The sequence below is a fragment of the Triturus cristatus genome, chromosome 9 (assembly GCF_964204655.1).
Source record: "Triturus cristatus chromosome 9, aTriCri1.1, whole genome shotgun sequence".
In the NCBI taxonomy this organism is placed as follows: domain Eukaryota; kingdom Metazoa; phylum Chordata; class Amphibia; order Caudata; family Salamandridae; genus Triturus; species Triturus cristatus.
In genome coordinates, this window is record NC_140592.1 from 443,971,620 (window position 1) to 443,986,044 (window position 14,425).

General features: G+C 43.6%; 1 protein-coding gene across 3 annotated transcripts in view; it reads left to right on the forward strand.

Annotated features, from left to right (window-relative positions):
• LOC146798109 (cytochrome P450 2F3-like) overlaps window positions 1–14,425 on the forward strand; it is a 767,041-nt gene that overhangs the window by 154,439 nt on the left and 598,177 nt on the right. For 2 of the 3 annotated variants that reach the window (XM_085625324.1, XM_085625321.1), the window contains exon 2: window positions 7,773–7,977. The exons of the other annotated variant lie outside the window; for it this stretch is intronic. Coding sequence is in view for 1 of the 2 variants with exons in the window: in XM_085625321.1 (XP_085481447.1) it covers window positions 7,972–7,977 (6 nt within the window). In the remaining variant the exon portion in view is untranslated. The remainder of the gene's footprint in view (window positions 1–7,772; window positions 7,978–14,425) is intronic. 3 annotated transcript variants of the gene reach the window in all.

Sequence of the window (14,425 nt, forward strand, 5' to 3'; positions counted from 1 at the left end):
AGGAAATGAGCCGTGATGATTTTGAATGTGTTTGCGTTACACACTGCTATCTGAAATACAACACAGAGCTGAGTATTATGCATGGGAGTATAGGAGAAGCTGCTGCATGTGTGCAAACAGTGTGTCTCTGGTGACTGTGTATTGTCAGTTGCAAGAGAAATCGGCATGGAGACTTTTACAAGTGCATGAAGACTGCAGATATGTGTGTAAGAGTACATCTTTGGTAAAGGTCAATTAGAGTTTTTTACATGTAGGAACTACCTCACAGATTACAAGATTGAAAGGAAAATCTACCCTGTTGATTTCTAATGTGTTAACATTTGCCTCTCATTTGTGAGATAGTGATTTCTGCTGAGTGCTAACCATCACATTTGAACAAAACAAGCTGGCCCTTTCCTGAAAGTGCAAGTTTTACAGAACAACAGCAACACAAATAAAATCTCTGACAACAATTCCTGTGTCCACACAGACTCATGCTGTGATTCTAGGCAGAAAACGATATTTCCTTTGGCAATTTGAAAGCACATTTAGTACTGTGGATGGAGCAAGTGATAGTTACTGAGACAGCCTGACACATTTCCCTTATATTTTAGAGAGGCAAAAAAAGAGCACATATCCTAATAGCTACTTGAGACCATCCGCATGTGTTACAGGGTGAGTGATTAGAGTAGAGCAAAGGAAATGAGCCTTGATGAAGTTGAATGTGTTTGCGTTACACACTGCTATCTGAAATACAACACAGAGCTGAGTATTATGCATGAGAGTATAGGAGAAGCTGCTGCATGTGTGCAAACAGTGTGTTTCTGGTGACTGTGTATTGTCAGTTGCAAGAGAAATCTGCATGGAGACTTTTACAAGTGCATGAAGACTGCAGATATGTGTGTAAGAGTACATCTTTGGTAAAGGTCAATTAGAGTTTTTTACATGTAGGAACTACCTCACAGATTACAAGATTGAAAGGAAAATCTACCCTGTTGATTTCTAATGTGTTAACATTTGCCTCTCATTTGTGAGTTAGTGATTTCTGCTGAGTGCTAACCATCACATTTGAACAAAACAAGCTGGCCCTTTCCTGAAAGTGCAAGTTTTACAGAACAACAGCAACACAAATAAAATCTCTGACAACAATTCCTGTGTCCACACAGACTCATGCTGTGATTCTAGGCAGAAAACGATATTTCCTTTGGCAATTTGAAAGCACATTTAGTACTGTGGATGGAGCAAGTGATAGTTACTGAGACAGCCTGACACATTTCCCTTATATTTTAGAGAGGCAAAAAAGAGCACATGTCCTAACAGCTACTTGAGACCATCAGCATGTGTTACAGGGTGAGTGCTTAGAGTAGAGCAAAGGAAATGAGCCTTGGTGACGTACATTCTGTTTGTGTTACACACTGCTATCTGAAACACAACACCGAGCTGAGTATTATGCATGGGAGTGTAGGAGAAGCTGCTGCATGTGTGCAAACAGTGTGTTTCTGGAGACTGTGTATTGTCAGTTGCAAGAGAGATCTGCATGGAGACTTTTACAAGTGCATGAAGACTGCAGATATGTGTGTAAGAGTACATCTTTGGTAAAGGTTAATTAGAGTTTTGTACATGTAGGAACTACCTTACCCATTGCAGGAGTGGAAGGACAATCTACCCTGTTGATTTGAAATGTGTTACCATTTGCCTCTCATTTTTCTGATAGTGATTTCTGTTGAGTGCTAACCATCACATTTGAACAAAAGAAGCTGGCCCTTTCCTGAAAGTACAAGTTTTACAGAACAACAGCAACACAAATAAAATCTCTGACAACAATTCCTCTGTCCATACAGACTCATGTTGTGATTCTAGGCAGAAAACGATAGCTGAGTACTAACCAACACATTTGAACAAAACAAGCTGGCCCTTTCCTGAAAGTGCAAGTTTTACAGAACAACAGCAACACAAATAAAATCTCTGACAACAATTCCTCTGTCCACACAGACTCATGCTGTGATTCTAGGCAGAAAACGATATTTCATTTGGCAATTTGAAAGCACATTTAGTACTGTGGATGGAGCAAGTGATAATTACTGAGACAGCCTAACACATTTCCCTTATATTTTAGAGAGGCAAAAAAGAGCACATCTCCTAATAGCTACTTGAGACCATCAGCATGTGTTACAGGGTGAGTGATTAGAGTAAAGCAAAGGAAATGAGCCTTGATGACGTTGAATGTGTTTGCGTTACACACTGCTATCTGAAATACAACTCAGAGCTGAGTATTATGCATGAGAGTATAGGAGAAGCTGCTGCATGTGTGCAAACAGTGTGTTTCTGGTGACTGTGTATTGTCAGTTGCAAGAGAAATCTGCATGGAGACTTTTACAAGTGCATGAAGACTGCAGATATGTGTGTAAGAGTACATCTTTGGTAAAGGTCAATTAGAGTTTTTTACATGTAGGAACTACCTCACAGATTACAAGATTGAAAGGAAAATCTACCCTGTTGATTTCTAATGTGTTAACATTTGCCTCTCATTTGTGAGATAGTGATTTCTGCTGAGTGCTAACCATCACATTTGAACAAAACAAGCTGGCCCTTTCCTGAAAGTGCAAGTTTTACAGAACAACAGCAACACAAATAAAATCTCTGACAACAATTCCTCTGTCCACTCAGACTCATGCTGTGATTCTAGGCAGAAAACGATATTTCCTTTGGCAATTTGAAAGCACATTTAGTACTGTGGATGGAGCAAGTGATAGTTACTGAGACAGCCTGACACATTTCCATTATATTTTAGAGAGGCAAAAAAGAGCACATGTCCTAACATCTACTTGAGACCATCAGCATATGTTACAAAAAACAAGCTGCCCCTTTCCTACAAGTGCAAGGGTAATAGAGCAAGACCAACACAAATTAAATCTCTGATTACAATTCCTGTGTGCACACTGTGTCATGGTGTGATTCTAGGCAGAAAACAGTATTCCTGGGTGATAGCAGTACACCTTAACTTATAGTGAAGACATACTCCATAATATCTAACATGTTCAAGGCACTTAAATATCTTCCTTAACATAAAATGTAAAACACCACTTTTAAAGTGGTAGGAAAATGTACCATGCAATTTTCAAATGTGTTTGCATTTGCCTCTTTTTTGTGAGTAACTAATTTCTGCTGAATGCTAACCATCACACTTTAAGCAAACAAACTGCCACTTTTCTACGAGTGCAAGGCTAACAGAACAACAGCAACACAAATTAAATCTCTGACAACAAATCCTGTGTGCAGACACACTCATGATGTGATTCTAGGCACAAAACAGTATTCCTCAGTGACACCACTACACCTTAACTTACAGTGAAAACATACTCCATAATATCTTACTAGTTCAAGACAGTTACATTTCTCCTAAATCACAAAATGTAAAACACAACTTTAAAACAAGAATGACAGTTATATTATTTATATCAAAATACACCACATACTTCCTCTCTCAAACTCATAACTCACCATTAAAATTAATTAGTTGAGAAAGAAATGTGGCACTCAAACAGCAGATTATCAGAGCCAGAATCTCAGAGCTGTACACCTCTCTCCTCTCTCCACAACCAGTAAATGGCAATCTTTTCCTCTCTTTTTTCCCACATATACATGTTAATGTAAAATCACAGTCCTTCCCACATTTTTTCAAATTGAATCACACATTTCTATTGGTTGCAACTTTCAACCCCTTTCCAAATCATCCCTTCCCCCAACATGACTTCTGCCTGCTACCATAGCAACAGCTCATGGAACACAGGTGTGAGCAGAGAGGTCAGAAGTTCAGCACACAATGTTTCAAATCCAAAGAGCAAGAGTGCTTGACTTTTCAAACCTAACAGCAAATCCAAAGTAATGTTCAGTGAGAACACATTTTTCTGTACCAATCCAAAACATGCTTTTAAAAACTTAAACATACAGCCTAGTTTTAACTGTAAAATGGTTTGAATCAGCCAATGAGTTATTTTTATTAAAACAAGTATGTATGCCTCAATTTTTCAACTGTCTTTCTTTTCATATTGCCATTCTACTGAAAGACACCTCCTGAGTGCATCCTGTTCTCCTTGGAAGATGTTTACAGTGTGGATTGTAGGTCATAGCTATGTCTTCTGGAGTGAAAAGTATGCAGAAAAAAAGAGGTATTTTCAAAGACCTTGCTTTGCCAAATGTAGACATTAAATGGATTGGTCAGAGAGGGTTAAAGTGGCACCAATTAATGCCTTTGGTGAAAACCTTTCTACATCTCCCACAGCCTGACCTTATTATTGTGCACTATGGTGGAAATGACCTAGGCACTTTAACTGGGGTAGGTCTGGAAATGCTTATTAAGGACACCTTTCTGCAATTGATGTCACTTTTTCCACAAACTGCCTTTGTATATTCTAATATATGCCAAAGGCAAAAGTGGAACTGGTCCAACCATTATTGTCCACCGATTGACAAAGCAAGAAAGCACGTCAATAAGTCTGTTTCTGCTTTCCTCAGAGACTATGGTATGGGTTCTATATACCACAACAACTTGCGTTACAACATGCAAGACATTTATAGAGGAGACGGTGTACATTTCAATGATGAAGGGAACAGAGTCTTCCTCTTGAACTTTAGACTCTGCATCGGTACTTACTTGTAGGTACCGAAAAACACTCAATAAACACAAGGGCTCTTTTTAGAGCCACCTAATATCTAAACACTTAAACGTGATTTTTAATTCTATTTTTTTTAATGTTTTTTATCGGGTGCGCACTGGGTGCGCGCACCTCGCGATGGTTTTTAAAAAAATTAAAAAAAATTTGTTTGCCCTTCGTGGTCCTACTGTGACCCCCTTACAATGGCTAGGGGGTCCAGAACTCCCTACCCTGCCCCCTATTCATGGTCTCCACCTTTCCTTTTCAGTGCGACAGACAAAATGGCGGCCGACACTTCCTGATTTTGACTGATTCGAATGTTTACTGACATCTAACAACCAATCAGAATTGCGCTCGCGCACGGCAGGGTGCGCGCACAGGGCTTGCTCAGTACGCGCACGGTGCACGCGTATAGATATTGATATGCTTTTAAATGCTATTTTCTCAGGAAATACTGAACAGATTTACACCAGACCTGCGAAAGGCACTTCCTTGACCTTATGGCTACCTCTCTGCCAAATTTCAAGTAATTATGTTCAGCCGTTCGGGCTGTAGCTGTGTCTAAAGGTCCTATGGAAAAATGCATGGGGAAAACACGTTTTGGGACCCCCCTTTTTCTCGGCCCCCGCTTGACAAATCAGCCCGAGACTTTCAGGGTAGGAGCTGAACGGAGCGCCCCATTCGTTTTGAAAATTTCGCGAGGATTCGTCAACCGGCGCCAAAGTTATTCAAAATAGAATTTTGAGATTTCCTATGGAAACACGGTCCTAACTATAACTATCTACTAATATATATATTCAGTTCCACAAGTTGACCAAGGCGGAGCACACTCTCCTCTCGACAATCCGTAGGGTCAGGGAAGACCCAGGCACACTCGATGTCAGCAGAGTCCTGACGCGTTTCGGGAGAAACTCCCTTCCTCAAAGGCTGTCTGCTGCACAATGAGAGCCACCATATGGATTTCCCAGCGATCTCCCTTATTTTATTCAAATGCAATCCAACATTACATTCAGGTGATTAAATGCACCATTGCTTTCTGGGACTGGGAGTCCATAAACAAAAACCCATGTGGGCTGCTGGCAGTCTGTTGTGCAAATTATTAAAAATCATGGGTGTGTCATCAAAGTCTTCTCCCAATACTGCCATGTGCCAAAAGGTCCTGCATGCTGAAACACAGTCCAGCACAGGAGCCGCTTTAGTCTGGGGGAGTGCACCCCTCGACCGAGCCGGCCGAATGTATTCAGTTCCACAAGTTGCCCAAGGCGGGGCACACTCTCCTCTCAACAATCAGTAGGGTCAGGGAAGAACCAGGCACACTCGACATCAGCAGAGTCCTGATGCATTTCGGGAGAAACTCCCTTCCTCAAAGGCTGTCTGCTGCACAATGAAAGCCACCATACGAATTTCCCAGCGATCTCCCTTACTTTATTCAAATGCAATCCAACATTACATTCAGGTGATTAAATGCACCATTGCTTTCTGGGTCTGGGTGTCCATAAACAAAAACCCATGTGGGCTGCTGGCAGTCTGTTGTACAAATTATTAAAAATCATGGGTCTGTCATCAAAGTCTTCCCCCAATACTGCCTTGTGCCGAGAGGTCCCGCATGCTGAAACACAGTCCAGCACAGGAGCCGCTTTAGTCTGTGGCGGTGCACCTAAACCTATTTTAATTAATTAATCCACTACTATATATTTAAAAAAATAATTGATTGTTAATATATTTATATTTTATGATTCCCATTAAATTATTTCAATAAAATAAAACTGTATGTTTTAAAAGTTATGTGTGTGCACATATATCCATGTTCACCTATTTTATTTGTTTTCAGATATTTACAATAATTAATACCCAGTTATTAAAATGAATGCTTGGGTATTTATAAACTCCCCCTACCCATAATAACTAAAAATAATATTACAGATAAAATAAATTAATACACAGGCATTGAAATTAATATCTGGGTATTAAAACGCTCACCCATCTGAAACCCCTATTCCCCTCACATCCCATGCCAAAAGGGTGGGTTTTACACCCTAATAAGTATTGTTGTTATTGTATTTAATTTATTACAATTAATGTAAAAAAATTGAAATGCATTACTACTCTGGTATTAAAACTAATACTTGGGTGTTAATACACTCTCCCACCCAGCCCCCTATTTCCCTCACATCTCATGTCAGAGGGAGGGTGTTACACCCACAGAAGTATTGTGCTTATTGTAAAATTTAATTATTAACATGAATTACAAAGTTAAAATACAAAAATACTCAAGCACTAAAAATTAATACCTGGGTAGTAATACACTTCCCCACCAAAAAGCCAATTTCCTTCACAACCGATTTCAGAGGGTGGGTGTTAAACTCTCAAGTGCTTTTTTTATTACTTTTGTATTAATAATATTAATATTAAATCTTTGAATACATTACATATAAAAAAAAGAAGTCAAATTTACGAAAAAATCTATTACATAACTGACCTATACGACTTACCTAGAAGTGCATTGTAATGGCATGCGTTGTAATACCGTCTGTGTTGTATAGGCTTGCATTGTAATAGCCTGCATTGTAATGGCACATGCGTTGTAATGAATTCGTAGTAAAGGCATTAAGATGTAATGCCTGCACTATAATGGTCGATTCCTGTCATATTCGCTTCTGTCATAATTTATATTTTTAAGGAGTTTTTACATTTTTGCTAATTAATGTGTGATGTCTTCTATAACTTATGGCTCTGAAACTGTAAGATGTCAAATGTATTTTTTATTTTTATGTTTTTATGGTCACTGTTACGACCGAATAAAGACTATCAAACGAACGAACGACATAGTGAGATAGTGTAACTTAGGAACAAAGTTAATAACCAAAGACACCCACGGTAACAAGGCAGACTTAGTATGTGTCACAGCTACAATATGAAGCATTCTGCTGCACACAGTGTCCACTTCATGTAATACAAAATACTCAAATAAAGAAAAGAAAAACAAATGATCACCCACTCCTACTGATAACAGCACAATATGCTGATGTCCTCTGCTCCAGATGTCCTTCTGAGAGGACAGAAGCAAAGAATATATGATTAATACAACAAATCTTTTAATTTTACAGATATTCTCATTCAGTATGTTCTACTTTCCAGGTAAAGGCACAGTCTGCTACTTTCCAAGAGGGAACTTTGGTCAGCGCTCACTCTTATTTTGCTTCTCTTCATCTCCTTGGTGATAGTAAGGAAAGGACAATGGTGGAAGAACAAATACAGCTTTCCACCTGGCCCAACTTCACTGCCATTCATCGGTAACTTATTACAAATCCATTTAAACGACATCGTCAATTCACTCATGAAGGTAATGGCTGTATTAACAACTGTGCTTTGTACTAATGGTAGATCATTCACTGCATGATGGAGGGAGGTGGGCAGTCTTTTATTCAGTGTTTGTGTAAAGCTGCTGTTTGCAGAAGAATAAGCTGTGTCAGATATAAGATGAGGCACAAGACAAAAAGAAAGAAAGAGTAATTGTATTAATAGTTTTATTGTTATTATTATCAAGAGAGTTTTATATAGCGCTAGCACAACCCGAAGGTATCAAAGCGCTTTACATTATCACGTTGATAACAGACAAAACATTAGCTCAGGGTGCGTGTTGCAGAAAGTCTTGCAATTAAAGTAGACTGTGAGGTCTTGGAGGTGGACAATACACTAGAGATGCAATTGCCCTGCAGGACTCCAGGCAGTAGTTGAAGCTTGTGGCGGAGACTTGTGATAGTTGAAGGATGAGCATTATGACCTGCACTGGACAGAAGGAAGAGAGGCATTTTAGGGAGTATGATTATCATGAGACATTTTGATAACATTGGTATTTTACAGCACTATTTTCACATAAACTTGGTACAAAGCCATGGTCTCCAAAAGTGCAATCATGAAATATTCTAGCACTTTTTGGTACTATGAGCAATTCTAACCATGACCAGTAAAATCTCAGGTTTACCTACCCCAAGATAATTGTGCGAAAAAAGTGGGCAAAATGGTGTATTTCTCCGCACAATTCCCACTCATAAATGTATATAAAATCATTTAAATTTCAAAATCAAATATTTACACTGCCACATTTCATTTCCTTTCATTTTCCATTCTGCCTCTCCCATGAAAATTCTCAGTTTTGTATTATGACTGAGACATGCATTGGAAGGGAAAACGTAAAAAATATACAATTCAAAACTACACAAATTTCGCAATGTCAAGCTGTGGACAGGAGACTAGGCAGATTTGACGTTCGATTTCAGCAATGGTTTTACGCAGGTTTCAGAGATCTTACAGGTTTGGACAGCAGAAAGGTTTATCTTATGGTCTCAGGCAGCAGTATTGATACCATATTCCAGTAATTACTTGACAATACAATATCTTTCTCTCAAAGATTTGCTTTTGAAATTACAAAAATTGACAGTTTTTGCTGTCAAATAACAGGTTTTCATTCTAGAAAAATTAAATTCAATTTCCCTCAAAAACAGTTTTAATTTTTCTGGAAACGCTCTATTTTGTCTTTTAAAATATTCTTTTACTTTTTAATGAAAAGTAAGTATTTATGCCCAAACACCAGATTGACATTTTACTCACATATACTACTGGCACGAATAAATAGATTAGGACTTGTGTGGACCATCTATCACATCTCCTGGCACAGTATTCCAAGAATTATCACCATTATGCAAGCGTGACCTTGATGTTAGCAGTCCACAACATCAAGCTATGGATTCCAAAAATACTCTAAAGGGCATATTTTCAAGAACGTGTGATAACCATCGCAAAAGTTACTTAACGCAACTCTCAATATCGCAGTCCATCGCGGGAAAATTACGCTGTGTTAACTAAGTATTCACAACACGGCGGTACCATGCGATAGCCACCAGACAACTCGTAAAATCGCCATGCCGCAAAAATGCGAAACCCGAATGCAAAAAAGCTGCGATTAGGCCAATCGCGAAACAAAAAGCCGCGAAAACCAGCAGCAGGCCTGCAAATCCCATGCGTCTGGTGGGAAAATGCACTATAAAAGCAACAAAAACAACACGCCAGAAAGAAGCCAAAGTGCGTAGCAACATGGATGCACCCTGACCAAGCGCAGAGGCCAACGTGAACCCCACAAGCGCCACAGACCACCAGCAAGGAACAACGGGCGGGTAAGGCCAAGGAGAAGAGGGAGAGGAAGACGGGGTGCAGTCCGCAGGGAAACAAGACCAGAGTCACGGAGGTGACAGAACACAACCAGCAACTGATCCACAATCGGACCACCTTAAGTGCAGCCGGAGTGTTGAGGAGGCCAATGGAGGAGGCCAAGAGGCGCTGGCATGACATGAAAATATAAACAAGGCACAAAGCCACTGCCACCAGGAAGGCAGCAAGGGTGACAGAAGGTGGGAGTCCTGCGCCTCAGGAGGAGCTGGAGGAAACGGAGGCCACAGTCAACAGTGCGGAGACGGTGCAAGGAGTCGGGAGTGCAGACACAGCTCCGGAGGACCTGACACAACATCAACAGGGTGAGTAAAGACCAAGGACTGTGGGTACAGGGGGAGATGGGCACAACAGCACACATGCACAAATAAGCAAAGCACACTGCACACCCACAATGACCCAGGATCATGTCCCTCATCCCCGTGGCACACTGCAGCACACACACATAGCAATAACAGCACATCCACATTAACGACAATGTGGCACAATGTGCAACCCCGACACTGCAGAACAGAGGACACAACTGGTGCCGCAAACCCGCAGAAACAGGCCTACTACATCTGACAGAGCTGGACACTGTGAAATGGAAATGTACGCATACAACATCACATCCGTCATGTAGTCCAAATGTACACTGTCCCGAATCTAAATCCTGCACCTCCAAAACAGTCACAATGTGCATTGTCATGCAGTCTGCATGTAACCAAGAACAATGCACCAACATCAATGTCAACATAAGGTCAACATGCATCTCCCCTTCACATTGCAGAGGGACACACAACACCTCCAGCAGAGCACAGAAGACCACATATCAGTGATGCCAGAGAGGACCACCAAACCTTCAACACCAACACCCTACAACATCCCATGGACATCCCACGCAACCCACCACCAGGACCAGGGCAGCCAAGCTACTCAGGGGAGAACTCAGCCCCTGCAACAGACCACACAGCACGAAGCATCAGCAAGCACAGCTGGCTCACAACACCCCACTGACCCACACATGGCACCCTAATGCCAGTTGTCAGAATTCCAAAAGGAGTTGGCCCAACAGGAGCGGGTGTGGTCCGAACCCATGGAAGGCGAACTAGACCACATAAGTGGGTGTCTATTACCCTTCAGGGACAACCTACACGCCACAAAGGTGACCCACACTGCCATAGAGACACATGCAGATGCATATTCCCAGTACAGAACCATGCCCAGGGGCACGCACACATCAGTCACATGCCCACATTGGCTCTGTGTACGATGGCCCAGTCTACTGCCCTTACAAATTGAGTGGGTGATGACAAAGCTACATGTCCAAGCCCAACCCGCTGCCTGCGGTGACATGTCCGCAGCCACTGTACACAGCACAATGTAATGTCATAGGGCTCAGGTCTCTCATGCATACAACAAGACCACAGGGACACACGCAGATACCATGTTGAACTGGCTACGGGCACGTGCGCCCGGCCCCTTTATTGACAGGGCCACATGTACAGTGACGCCTGTGCTGGATGTGTGTGGGGTGAGTATAAGCCAGCCCACACGGAGTGCTTGGTGCTAGCAACAACTTGAACAGTGGACAGCAGTGCAATGAAAACAGAAAGCACCAGCATAATAGAGTCAACTGGTGAGCAACATGGGTGGAGCCGGAGCAAGTACAGAGGTCACCCAATATTCAGTCAGGAGGTTCCGTGAGTTGCAGTGCACTGAGGTAGGGGCACCAGGGTTGAGCATGCTCATGTGAGATATTGTCTCGGATTGAGTCCCTTTGGGATCTCCCTGCTGCAGCTGCAGTAGGGTGTGTTACACCTGCCACATCTCACCCATCATCGTCCCAGGTCCTCCACACTGCCTGAGGTGACAGTTGCGTCTGCAGTCCACAGCGCAATACCCAGTAATAGATCTGGGTGTGTAACTGGACTACCAGCTCCAGTCTGCATTCCTACCTTCTGGTTGTTGCCTCCTGCCCTCCCATTGTCTGTGCCTTCTCCTGTCTGCACACTTGCCACATCTTCCTCATCACAGTCCCAGGTCTTCCTCACTGCATGAGGTAACATTGTTGCGTGCACTGTCCACAGCACAGTACTCAATCAGAAAAGGGTCATGAGTTGTGGTGCATGGAGTTAGTGGCCCCGGATGCAGTGCGGCCGGCACAGGCACACCGCCACAGGACGGTGACTTACGGTGCAGTGAGATAGGGACACCAGAGCTGAGCGGGTCCTCGTCAATGTCCAAGGTGAATGTCGCAGAGTGTTTCAGGGGACAATGGAAGGTGTTCTTCCAGGGCCTGATGCAGATGGCAGAACCCAGCAGACATGGGTAATCTGTAGGAGATGAATGCTACAGACACATACTTGACAGCAAATCAGTATCGACTCCATGATGATGATGACAACACCCAGGCCATAGTCTCACATGCCACCAAATTTCAACCAGGGAGTGTACATGGATTACGGGGCATGGAGTTAGTGGCACCAGTGCTGAAAGGGGATTCAGTCTGCGATGATGCGTGTACAATGGCATGAAATCTGCCATAAATAAATCATGTCTCAGATGTGTGACCTACTTGCCCGAAGTGTAGTCCAGAGCCATGGCTCAGCAGGGGCCCACAGCCACACGTCGTTGTCCTTACAATGCACAGAGTTAGTGGCACAAGAGCAGTTGTTGGTAGTGTTCCATCACCTCCGTAACGATGATCCTTTCTTCCTCCGTACTGAACCGCGTCTACCTCTTACTACTCTCCTTGTGTACAATGGTACACACTCTGAAATAAATAAATCAAGACTCAGTTCCAAATGTGTGACCCACTTGTCCACTGTGTATACCGGTGGAGTATGTCAACGAGAAAGGAGGACTAAGGGCCTTGCTCGAGGAGGCCGTGATGGTCTGAGCAGGCTGCCAAGGTTGCGGACCTCGGGCTTGGAGGTTGCATCGGCATGTGGTGAGCCCTCTTTGACACACGCCCATGTTGGCAGGTGATCAGTGAGGCCTGGCTGCACAGGGGCAGGCAAGACGGGTTCGGGGACCAGCAGCCCCGGGTACAGCAGGCGCACAGATTCGCAGGAAACTCCGCTCATGGTTGCATCCACTGTCCAATTCACTCCATAAACCAGCGGTGTATGTCGACATGGATATAGGTGTGGTCTGCATACTCCAGTCTGTCCGGCATGTTCATGCCACACTTGACATTGTGTACATACTCATTTGTGGGTCACTTGCCTCCTTCGCACAAGCCTGGTGCCCAACTCTTCACACTATCTGCTATGGTGTGGCCGAGGTGCCATGCCGTTGATGTGTAATGTACATGGCTGTCCCAGGTTCCTACAGTGAGTTGTGCTGTTGTGTCTGGTGCGTGTGCTTGTTGTATGTGAGCTTGTGAGCTGTGCATTTCCTGTGTTGCATGATTGTGGAGTTGAGGTGTGTGGTGTGTGCATTTGGTATTGGCCAACGAGCAGTGCATTTCCGTAGGTGCCATCCTGGTGGCGCAGGTTGATGATGGACTGTTGGAAGGTGTGGGAATAATGCACACTGCCTGGGTGGTTTGTGGCGGTGTTGGCGGGGATTCCCCAGTGGTTCACTATTGCCTGAACCTTGGTGGGATACATGCGCTTTCTGTTGCGCTTATTGTGTGCAGTGTTTCCAGGGGCCACTAGTGGGACATGTGTTCCGTCAATTGCCCCCTGACACGTGCGGGCAGCCAGCTGTGGCGTACATGCCTTGCTTGGTCTCAGGCTGTTCCTGCGCAGTGTGTGCGAACTATTGATGGGTGTCATCCATGGCCGTTGTGAGGGACTTGGATTGGCCTGGCTGTGTGACTCCTCTGTTTCAGGCAGATGTTGGTTGGAGGGTACCAGAGGCCAACAGGTGCAGCACGGCCATCAGCTTTGTCTGAGGTGGGATGTTGGTTGTCCGCTGTGTTGGTACCATCAGACTGTGGGCAATGGTGGTCAGGATGAAGAGGAGGGTTGTCCCTTTGAGCATGTAGTGGGCAATGACATTCTCTGGTGTTGGGTCTGTGAGGTTGGTGCATTTATGGAGGGTCGCTGTCTTTGTCTGCGCTGCCTCAGTGTTGGTCGGGGCGGTGGGTGTCTGGAGGGGTGGGTGGGTCATGGGGGTGTTGGCGGTAGGTGTTGTGGCCCTCTTGTGTGTCCGGTCCACATGTTCAGTGGCTCCATGGCATCTGTTGTTCTTCAGGTGTGGCTGTGGGCTCGGCTCCCTTTTGTGGTGCAGGCTGCTGTCCGACTTTGCACCAGGTCAGAGTAGGTGTTAATTTCCTGCAGCTAACGTGCCTTATCTCATGTTTTATGGTCTTTTCGCCGATCTGGCTTGTCATTGAGAATGTTGTGGAGTGGTGTTGTCGCTGATTTTTACTCGGGAATGCCTACTCTGCATCTCATTAGCGATTGCCGGGGTCATCTGTGGCAATGTTTTTTGTGACTGCTATCGCAGTTAAACTGGTGTTATGGGATGTTAGCATCAGTTTGTGAATGGGGTGATAAGTTTATTGCGACTTTGGCTGCGATAAAGTGCCGTTAACTCAGCGATAGCTCGGTGAGAATATGGCCCTAAAACTC